Here is a 12,343-nt window from a genome sequence, read left to right as displayed (position 1 = left end):
AGTTAAGGAAAACATACATAATACCTCTGAGTATGAAGGGGAAATAAATGCAAAAAAAGGGAAAATAACAGCAAAATTTATTCAATTCAACCTGTTTAAATCAGTAAATCCTGACCTGTGTATATATATTATTGATAACTAAGTATTTGTAAATGTAACAATTCAAATACCATCATCATCATGAGCAGCAGCATAAGCCGAAACACAAGCAACAGCCAAAGCATTATTATCTACATTTCCATTTTTTACCATCTCTAATGGTGTTGATAATAATGATGAGGAGCTAAGGATGAGAGGAGAAAAATGATGTTGTTCTTGTTGCAAGCAGAACTCTCCGACCAAACCAAACAACAAAACCGATAATCATTGAACTGAATAATTTGATTTCTTTTCAATGAGTTTGTAACATAACGATTCATTCTACATTTTCATTCCCCTTTCATGTTACTCCTCTACTTAGATTCGTACTTCAACTTGTCTGTACTCGAGTGTGTACAATGTACATTTTGATTCAATGAAGTCTGTTTCTTGTCGTATTGAAGAAATTGCAAGAAGTGGAAAAAATACAAAAAACACTTAACATAGGAATTCAACTTGAAATAAACATTATATTTTTTATACATTTTTTCTTAAAGAATTGTAGAGTAAGAAGTAATCGAAGCTCAATATGAAATTTTACAAAGATGCTGCTTTTTCTTGTCTCACTACTTCCTTTACCGCATACACCCTGAGGATGATTTACAATTGTTGTATATTTTGCTACAACTACAAATATTTCTCTATTTTCAGTTATCACAACAAGCTGCAACAACATATGTTCAGCAAACAAAATCTAAAGTTCAGTTGTCTGTTGTAGGAAGTTGTGTAATATAAAGTATTGGCACTTGTTTCCACACAATATACATATACTAAATTAAAACAAAAAACATCAGCTAAACTAACTTCCTTTGCACACTGTGACTGTGAAATGAAAATATTAATATCTATAAAGGTATCAAAACAATCGAATATTGTATGCCAAAATATTATCATGTTTACACATCCTCTGTACTAGACTTCTTTATCTCTCTATGATGGTCTCCTCTGTCTCTTTTACTAACAGTGTGACAAAAAACTTTTACGCACAATAAAACATAATATTTTGTTAATTTTGTTTGTGTTTTCTCTAAGGTACCCTACAAATTACAAAGAATGATGAATATTTATTTACGGATTGAAAGCCTAAATTTGCACTTAGAATTACAACTAGTGAATTTGTCATAATATGTTGCCAATAAATTCACTAGTTCAAATACTCAACCAAAAAGGAAAAATGAATTCTGAAATTGGGTTTGAATTAGTTTTGTAGTAGTCAGACTGAACTACTGATCTATGGTTTATACAAATGATATTTAATTGTTGTTATGAATCACATGTTAATTTTTGTCACAATTTTTAATGCAAACAGAGATTGACTAAATTACTTACTTAAAGTGGCTGCTTGAAGCTCTACATGTGATTATCAAAGTTACGTTTTCTAAATATTTAATTATTCCTGAATTTATTTTCATAAACATCATGAGAAAATTTATCAAATGTATACTATTGATTGCAATAGCGAAATGTAGTTTCCTAGAGGTAATCAGTTAGTTGGATATGCAGTTATATAACCAGTGAAAGGTGCCGATTGCCACTTCCATAATGTAGGGCTGTTAAGCATTCGTTGTGTACACAGAAAAAAGTTTGAGCATAAATATTATGAACAGCTTTCATTGACTAAAGTTAATAGTATTTAAGAATAAGTTCCTAAATTATATGAATTTTTTCATTTTTATTTTTTTAAAAATAATCTAGAAGCCTTGACTTAAAAAATTAAAAATTTTCTTTCTATTTTTCTATTTGTTAAAAAATGTTTGAAATTTTCTTTGGAAAATTTTTTATTTCTTTATGATTTTTAGATTGAAAACAATGAAAATGCGCGTAACTTGCAGGATTGTCTGAAGAATGGATGTTTTGCTATATTGCTGATGTTTTTTTATTTCATATTTTGTTTTCCAATATTTTTATTTATTTTTCATAAAAATTCGCTAATTATTATTATTTTATTTTCTAAAAAAATGGAACATTTATATATTTATTGCAATTTTTTATGAAAATCAAAGAAAATAAGTAAAAAAAAACCAAAAAGTTCATTCATGTACAAATTCATACATTTTATGAACTTTTAATATTCCGAATGAAAATGGTTTGGGAAAAAAAAGTCATGTTCGATTCATACAATTTATTACAAAATTCATTCTAGTTATGTATTATTTTTTTCTGTGTATAATTGTTAAAATACTTATCTTCTATAACAACATTAATTTTTTTCGATTTGATGTGATATAAAATATGATGCTTTCTGGTAAAGTAGGTGTTTAGTTGTTTCCTTTTTTTCAAAGAAAATTGGTTTTGGCATTCAACATATTGTTTCATTTTTATTTACTTTACTACATGTTTACTTATGGTTTAGACTTTGTTTTCTATAATATTTCATTCTTCAGTTGTCTTCTTCACTTACATAGGCGAATGTAACTTGTAATGTTGTTTTAAATGTTTAGTTAGAGGGAGAAAATCAAATACATTCCACCTATTCTGATTCTCCTTCTTTTTATTTGACTTTTCTTTAACTCGTCATTTTTGAGTTGTGTATTTTTTTTGTTGAAAACAATTTCTTCTTTTCTGTTTAGTTTTTTATGATATTCTGCAATTTTTGTTCTACTATATTGCTTCTTCTATTATTTTTATTTATTTTTTGCAAGTTATTTGTTGTTTACTTTTTCCTATTTTTTTTTCTTCCTTTACTCCTGTTCGATATTCTTGTGATGTGTTGTTTAAATTTCCGTTATTTATTTGAAATAGTAAAACGCATTGTGTGGTTTTTATCCCACATACTTGGTATTTTTCCTCATGTTTTCTTTTCTACTTTTGTTTAGTTGTTGGTTTGTAAGCTGTAGTTTTTTTATTTTATTTCAATATTCTTTTTGATTTGTTGTGTCTTTTTCTGATTATTTTTTGCTATAACAAAACAACAAATCTCGGAAATACCTTAAGCTGCATTGATTATATGCGGTGATTTGTTAAAAGTAAAATAAACAAAATGTGAATAAATGTGTGTTCTATGTACGTGCAAATATTAGATGAAAGATAAAATATTTCGTTTTTTTAAGTCTTGATGTACATATATTCATTCTTTGTCTTCTAACATCAGGAATACATTTTTAATCCACACCAATATTTTATGAAAGATTTAAAATTTTGTGATACAACAACATTACGATAAATTTGTATGCTAAGAGTATTGTATTTAAACATATTTCCTATTAAAGAATTTGCATACGATTTAGGCAAAATTTAATAAATAAAAAGGCCTAAGGAAGTAGAATATATCATTAAGTTGTAATTTGTATTTTCTGTAATGGCAAAATTTAAGATAGATATCTAGTGGCCGAAACTAAGGCAACTGATGTTGTATTGTATTGTATATTATTAACTAAAAATAATAAGAAAAGTTTCGTTTTTTCGTTAAATATGGTTTAAATATGAAAAGAAAGAAATTCATATTTGAATTGGCAAAAAACGAAAACAACTTCTTCATAAACGCTTTTTAAATAATTTTTAACATAATAATTAATATCACATCTATTTTAATAGTAGGAGTACATCATCAGTTGATTTAGTTTCGAAAACTATTGTAAACGTAACATACGTATGTATGAAGGCGTATGAGTATTTAAAATACCCATATTAATTGCTATTAAATATAAATGATACGCCTCAACGAGTGATGGAAGCATGTATGTATTTTTTTAGTTTAATATTATAGTTCTAATTTAGTTATTAGTTAACACAAATAATAATTAAGTATTTAAATTTTAAATATTACTATTTTTGATGTTTGCTGGACTACTTTTTTATATTAAATACTTTTCCTCTTCAAATAGTGCCCTACATTTTAAAAATAATCGATTTTTTGCTAGATTTTACATTTATCATTATATTTTAAGTTCATTTTTATAAAAAAAAAGATTGATGTAAAAGCATACATTCTCAATGAAAACATATTGCAAAAAAGTCTTGTACATATGTGTATAATGTTGTTGTGTTGCTGTGGTGTTATTTGTATTATTGTTTTTTGGTGCTTTACAACTACGCACTTATCACACCCTTAGCATATATTTTTTCAGCACAACATTTTTATTGCTTTTTGTTGTTGTTTTAGTTGCCGTTGCTGTGCTTGTTCTCATTTTGACGTTGTTTGTTTTTTGTCCTTTGCAGGAAATTATAAAAAAAGAAGACTATAGTAATATGAACAACAACGTGAATGGCACAGCACAATATCATTCATCATTTGTGCCATTTTACGAGCATTTATATTGCTTACAAATCTCAGAAACATTCAAAGGCATAACAGTGGCAGCAAACAACAAATATGTGGATGAATACTAGCACAAGTACACAATTGTAAAAAGTGTCAGCTAAAGCTGCATTAAAAAAAGGTAAAAAACAGCACTAAAAAAGAAATCCATAAACAGTACATACATAAGTGACAAAAAGGCCTGTTTTTTACTCTCTACGTTTAGGGAGGGGAGTAAAACCATTATACAGTTAACTGTTGAAAAAATTTTGAAAAACAACCAAAAACAAAATGAACATGTATGCAAGCTCACGTAACGAACTTTGAAATTCTCACACATACTTACTGCATTTATAGTCAAATGTAGTAGGCATTGGCTTAATGTGTTTGTCAGTATTTACATTTATTTATAAGTGAATTAGTGTATGATGCACATTTCCTACATGTAGATACATATTTTGATGTGGCATCGCCTATATCTCATGTTGAACATGATTTCTAAATATTATAGCAATCACGAATATTTGTAGTCGTGTGTATGCCAGAGAATTTTGTTTATTTAGGGGGTTTTCGTTTTAAATAAATATACTTAGATTAAGTGCTACAGGCTGCCGAAAAATACCTCTATTCAAGGGTAAAACGCAGCTTTGTTTATAAAAATCTGTTAACAATTGACTAATTTATTGATCTTTTTCTATTTACAGAATTGTTCAATAAATATTTTTAGAAAAATAGATTATATGTGGGATAAGTTCAAGTAAAATTTTCCCGCTTAGAAAAGTTCTTAATTTCTGGGGAGTCCGAATTTTTTTATTTTCAATTTTCTTACACTAAATTTTAAACACTAACCCCCGATAACACCAACTCCGGTATTAATATCTTTGATTATAATATTTTATTAAAAACCTGGTTAGTTTTAAATCTAATTTTAGATATTTAATTAATTGAAAATTGGGAAGTTATACATATCATTGTGAATAAACTCCCCAAACTTTAGAATGAAATAAAGGTCCGAAAAATAATCTAAGTCCCTTAAGATTGCATATGTTTTACTAAATATATATAAAAATTTGGGGATGGGGTCACAATGAAATTTGGAGATAGGGTTCTATAAATGTAGAAAAACTTTAAGGTCTTGATATTTTATAAATGAGTTATTAGTTTTTAAACATATATTTTAGTAATACGTAAGTATGTATAAGTACATATTTGCATATATTTACTTTTTAAACAATAAGTAATCTGTCGAACGAAAATTTGTTCGTCACTCAAAAAGTTGATTTTGGTTTTGATTTTTTTTTGATTTGGTATTTCTAAATTAGTTTGATATATATTTTTTTCACTTACAGATTAAAATGTACATCTGCCATATTTGGCCTATATTTGATGGCTTCTAACAAAACTTCCTCAGCTTCCTTGTAACGAGCCTGAGAACTAAGGACACTTCCTAAATTGCCAAGAGCTATAAAGATAAAATAATTAAATGTTTTGATATTAAAATTTAATCAAATAATAAATCATTTTACATAATTAATTTTTTTATAAAAAACAACTGATTTTTCATCCAAAATCTTAAAAAAATTGTCGCTAAAATTCTTTTATTTCAATTTATTACTATATTAAATTTGTTAAAAAAATATTTTTGTTTAAAAAAAAATGTGTTTTCTTCAAAACAAATAATTAAATAAAATTCACTTACCTTTAGGTGGATTTATTTGCACAGCACTACGATATAAACTCTCCTCTTCTCGCCAATCCAAGTTGCGTTTTATCGTCCTCGCACTCAGAGCGCTCAACACCAGACACAAACTCAGTATCAGCATTTGTTGATGTCGGGGATTTTTACTCGTTCGCACATGATCTATTAATTTGCCGAAGCCAAAGCCCACTAATAGACAAAAACCAATACTGGGCAAATATAACAGGCGTTCTGCCACTACAAACCCTACATAGAAGACAAGATTTGTGGCGGGAAGAAAGGGTAGCGTTAAAAAAGCCAGTGCCATCAACAAGACACTGGCATTTGCACATTTGTGTGGTATATCACTCAACATGAAATCCTCTTGCTGTATCGATGACCACGTTGCCAAGCAAAGATTTCTATGTGACGCTGATGACTTCGAGGATAGTGAATGATCCTGAACTGCATGTAGATGAAGCACTACTATCGGAGCTTTTGTTACTGGCTGTTGTTGAATTGCTGCAACTACTACTGCTGCGGGAACTACGTGCCGTAACCACTGAGGCTATAGCCTTGTGCAGAGCAAAGGTAAAGAGTTGTGGTGGCGGACCGTTGGACGACGCGACACTGGAAGACATTAGCTGATGGCAACAGCAGCCTGTGTGATAAACATTTGAGTGGCTCAGTGTTAAAACATTATTGTTGTTGTTCAACACCCGACATGAATTTGTATGATGACCGGAACTCAATTCCTGTTTGCAATCACCACAGATGTGGCGATTATTTATGCCCAATAGTTTGTGCTTGAGATATGCTGTGGTGCTGTGAAGCGAAGAACAATTTGTTGTTAGTATTGGCGTGCTAGTTGAATAGTGTTGTGTGGGGGGTGATGGTGGTGGAGTCATCATGTAGTAGGCTTGTGTTTGGTTGTCACTTGTTACTGTTGTTCCATTTGAGGTTTGACACTGTACCTGTTTGCAATATTTTCGTTTAGTGCGTGACTTACGCTGCAATTGTGGTTGTAAATGGTATTGTGCCCCCGATGCACCATATGAAGAGCACCCCTGCTGTCTGGTTTTATAGTGTGCGGAGTAATGCAGACGCATATGCCGTTGCAGCAGTAGACGGACAACATTGCCAGGCCGTGTAGGTTAATGCACCATAGAAGCCCATACTCAACATGTTGCGTCCATCCCATATGGAGTTTATTCGTGGTATGGCATTCATACCCCAATCAAAACTAAGCACTTGTGGATTCAGCAATAGTTTGAAATTGAATACCGGAAGATAAAGAAATGTCAAGAAACGTGTCCACACGGAGTTGGTTTTTGCTATGGGATTGTCTGCAGCTGAGAATAATGTTTGGGGTCGAGGTATCACTGCCAGACGACAATACACAGTGCCAAGCAGAACTGAAGTTAATACACATACCGACCGTACGCGGTGCTTGTCTTTTAGGCCGCTTAAGCCACGTATCACATCAAACATTCCGCATATTATTAAAGCGGTGATGGCTGTTTCTTTGAACAGCAATGCAGCTATAGAGGAAACTAAAGTTAAACTTAAAGCCAGCCACTGCAGTGGATCGCCTCTCTCTCGCCACGCAATGTGACGCATATAAGTGAGAAAGGTTAGTAGATAACAGACACAGGCGGCCAAATCAGCTCTGCCTACAATTCCTGCCACAGCTTCTGTATGAATGGGGTGTGCAGCGAAGAGTGCTCCCGTCGCTACAACACCCCACACTGAGGAGAGAAAGTGTCGAGCCACCTTCACTACCAAGCCCGTGGCTAAACAGTGGAGTAAATTGTTGACCAGATGGAAGCCCCAAGGATTATAACCACTGAGTATAAAATTTAATCTGAAGGTGAGAACTGTCAGCGGTCGATAAGAACCGTGAGAGCCACTGTCAGTTAGCGGTGTGCCCCAGTAGTCGTGTAGAAAGGCACTCTGCCAGGACGCAGTTCCTGAGACATCTGTGTTGGCTAAAATAGCACGTCTGAAAAATGCGAAAAGAAAATATGTTATAAGTATGTTTACAGAATACAGATTGATTTTAAAAATTTATGTTATGGAACTTAACTTTAAAGACATTTTAGAGCAATAAAATTTTGTCAACTTTTAAGTTAATTAAAACATATGCTGTAAATCCAGTTGTTTAATCTTAATACAATTTTTTATTTAATTTTGTTTGATATTAAAAATTCAAGTTCAATGGAAATATTTCCCATCCGTTAAACTAAATCAATAACCTTTGTGTAGCTTTGTACATTTATCCCCATCTCTCTACGCATATTTCAATATTTATGTCCCTTTTGCTATTTTTTTGTTTTGTTGGTTTTTTATTATTAAACTTAATACGTATTGCCATAAATTATAATTATGACATACACTTCCATTCAATATTTCAAAATTAATAAGGCATAAAGTTACCAATTTAAAGAAAAAATAAAATAAAATGTAACGTACCAACTACAAGAAAAGAATTTCCGGTTTCAATAAACTGCACAATACCGACTTATTGAAAATAATTTTGATAGGGTATACTGTTTGGAGGTGTTTGTCAAGAGAAAAGATTATTCCATGTGAAATTTGGTTAATATTTACTTTTTGTAAAATCACTCTTTAATGAGAGAACCACATAACGAACTACTTAATATACATACATATGTATGTATATATGTATATTATATACATATATAAACATACATACATAACTGTAAAAATTTTAAAAGTTTCTAACAGTGTTTTCAATAGAGCGGCAATATAACGGAACGTACATCGATTCTAACGGAACTGAAAAGCATTTAATTAGTAACATGAGCTTTAAGGTAAACGACTCAACAGCTTTTCCTATTCCTTTTCGAGTACAAGAATATTGTACACAGATTTTGTATTTGTGAGTACAACTAGCGCCAGGTGGTAGTGGTGGTGGACATGAGTGCAATAGTAACAAAAGTCCTAAATTTGTTACGCAATAAGGAATAAATGTTCTTAAACGGATGCCCTTTCTGCTCTATATATACACTCACTATACAACAGAAAACATAAATTCGAAACATTCAAATTGTTATTGCTTGACGGAGCTTCCCTTGAAATTCTATAGATACAAAGTGCTGCTGTTAGTGATATAGATGTAGTATTTGTGTTCTGTAATACAAGTGGAAGTTCTAGACACGCAAAATGTATGAAACTTTATAACAAATCGACAATTAATCAACTAAAGTAAACTGTTGCAATACAAGAGATACAAACAAGTATCATGGGGAGAAAGATACTTGTGTCTGTTTTAGGAAATAAAACAAAAGACATGAACAGAGGAGAAGGGCAGTGTAAAGCTACCTTATTAAACTTGTTACAAGACGATGTTATTTGGCCAAGTTTTCAAAATGACTTTCTTAACTAATTTGATACAGGTTAATGCTACACATACCTATGTATATACATACCTATAATGTGTATGTGTATACATATACGAAATACGCATTCACTACTAAATACAATCCAATACATTTACAAATTTCTCTATATACATAGACAATTTTATTGTCTAGGTATCCCATAAGAATAGAGAAATTTATGGCTTTTATGTCTGTGCAATGTATTTGTATGTCTTTTTGTGGGTATAGTATTTCACACTGTTAGTAATTGTACATTAGAGTATGTATATATGTATATTTATTTATAACTGTCAGGTGCCACGGAAGTTTAGAGTTTCGTTTGGCAATTAATGTGCTTATTTCTGTCGCTTCTAGTTAACAAACGTCATCAAAAGGAAATTAAATTGGTCTCTAGACACCATCATCCTTAGCTGGCGTAAATTTTATATAAAACTCAGACAAACACAGACACTTTAATATATATATGTAACAAGCCAAACTGGCGTCTAAACATTTTAATTAATCTTAAATGTTGTCATTTGTTTGAGTCATAATTTTGTTTGCCCGGTTAGGAAAAAAATAATAGAAACTATAAATGTACTAGCTGGCATTCGCTGTTCTGTGAAGAGCTATTTAAGGTCATCAACAGGTTTTAGGGCGGCATTTTGAAGGAATTATTTTTCTTAAAGTCATTTTAAGCGTATTCAGCATATAAGTGAATCAGGCTTATTTGTAAAATGGTTATAAATTTAACAATAATGTTGTATTAACAATAGGAGTATAACCAAAAGTAGGAGTGCCTATCAGAGTAGTATTTTAATACCAAAATCATTTCACTGGTGTCAGTTTGGAACAATACAAAACAGGCTAATTTTTATGAAAAATTATATACTTTTTGTAAATACATACGTTTTATCCCCTAATTCATAAACAAAATATTATTTTATGAAAGATCTAAAAAAGAAATGTCCATACAAAATTTGATTTATAAACCGTTTATAAAATAAAAAATTGTTTATGAATAAGGCCTTTAGGCTCTTAGTCGAATGGATATGACCGATATTGCAAATATAAGAAACAAAGAAAACGGCCTTAAATTGTTTATAAGCTAACCTAATTATGATCTGTCAATATTTACTAAATGCTTGTAATTACTGGTAATATTAAATTTTAAATTTTCTTTCTGTACTACATATATATGTACATTAATATTAAAAAATGGGAGAAGCTATTCAGTCATTACATTAAAAATTCTATACGAAAATATTTCTCTACTTCTGCCAAATTCATATTTCCTCAAACTGGCATAAGACGTAAATTATTTCTCTTCAATTTCCACTAGTATTGTTTTTGTTGCTGTCACCGGTATTGCTCATTTTGCTTTTTCTGGTTACTGGCTAAAAATATGTAATCTACTTATTTAACTTTTTAAGGTAAAAGTATTTCATGTAAAAGCTTTAGCTCATTATATGGCATTAATAATGATTATAATAAACATTTTGCAATGATAATTAATACTGTAATAATCATCCTCATAATAATGCTACTTGGCTTGTTATAGTTTATGCTGATATATGTACATATATTAAGGTGTCCCGTGGACTATTTTTTTCTTTTGTAGGAATACTTCTCAAACGTATTAATGTACTAAATACGAGAAAAATTGAAAATCTTATCGCTGGAAAATAAATTTAACTTTTTAATTATTTTTATTAGAGTATATCTGGTACGACATTTAGTGCATTGTAAAGGGAATATAAATTCCTAAATAATAACAAGTAAGAAGGTATAGTCGGGCGTGACCGACCATATGATACCCTACACCAGTTATGAATATTAAATGTGATTTATTTTTCATAATAAAGCATTTATCTTCAATATTCCCTTGTTCCGATACATTTAAGCAATTTATGGAGGCTAGGGGCAAATATGAACCAAGCCCTATAAAATTTTGTGAATATATTTATATTTACATAATATTTTTTTGTGCTGAATTTCATCGCGATATTTTTGTTTATAAGTTAATTTGGGATATTCAAGTAATTTTCTGAAGGGACTTTGTATGGGAGCTAGGGTCAAATGGGGCCCTCACAAAGTTTACATGGACAGCCAGACGGACGGAAAATTCTAAGCCGATTGGTATACTTTAAGGTGGGTCTACGACGAAATATTTGTATGTTACAAACATCAGCACAAATCCAATATACCCTCCCCACTAAAGTGGTGTAGGGTAAAAAAAATACGAAATGGACCAAACTTTAAAAATTCTGAAGTGGACCAAATCAATTTCTGGACCGAAAATACTCTAAAAAATATTTTTTCTTGTAATCAACTCAAAGTACATAGGTATATTTGGGGCCCATTTTAAAAAGTTGAAGATGTTTTTTATCACTTATTATACTTAGGATTTTCAATCGCTGTTAGGAAACTGATGACCGTTCCAAAAAAAAAAAATTATGTGTTCAGTACAATAATATGCATCGATTGAGAGATATTCATTAGATTCATAAAAAGGCGTTCGTCTGGACATTCTAAAATATGTATACATATCGCACACCCAGTACAAAAGTGTTCAACTCAAAATTTAATATTATGGTCTGTGTATTGAAGATGCGTTATCATTATTAACATTGCCAACTATAATAGAAAGTTTAAGGTGTATCCACTAAAGCGTAAGAGCAACACCATTTACCATTAAAATGTTCTTTCTTTGTGAAACCATGCGAATATTAAAACGAAATAAAATAACATTATTTAGAATCTATGAATTTGTCGCCTATACAACAAAAAATGCTATTTAATAAAATGTTGCAAAACCGGCATTCAAATGCTTTTCATTCTTATAGTTATACAATAATATAAGGACGAAATCATATACAAGTGCATATGTACATACTATACGTATAA

At 30.5% G+C, this 12,343-nt stretch overlaps 1 protein-coding gene across 1 annotated transcript in view; it reads right to left on the bottom strand.

Annotated features, from left to right (window-relative positions):
- LOC119607589 (protein O-mannosyl-transferase TMTC2) overlaps window positions 1-12,343 on the bottom strand; it is a 112,739-nt gene that overhangs the window by 6,939 nt on the left and 93,457 nt on the right. The window contains 4 exon segments of the mRNA XM_037961570.1: window positions 5,723-5,837; window positions 6,075-6,508; window positions 6,510-7,183; window positions 7,185-8,055. Coding sequence (XP_037817498.1) covers window positions 5,723-5,837; window positions 6,075-6,508; window positions 6,510-7,183; window positions 7,185-8,055 — 2,094 coding nt within the window.

Source organism: Lucilia sericata, unplaced genomic scaffold (assembly GCF_015586225.1).
Source record: "Lucilia sericata isolate MDLA Ls3-8-SP2 unplaced genomic scaffold, ASM1558622v1 Contig000019F_arrow, whole genome shotgun sequence".
Lineage (NCBI taxonomy): Eukaryota > Metazoa > Arthropoda > Insecta > Diptera > Calliphoridae > Lucilia > Lucilia sericata.
Note: the sequence above shows the minus strand (reverse complement) of the source record. Positions and strands in the feature narration are given on the sequence as shown.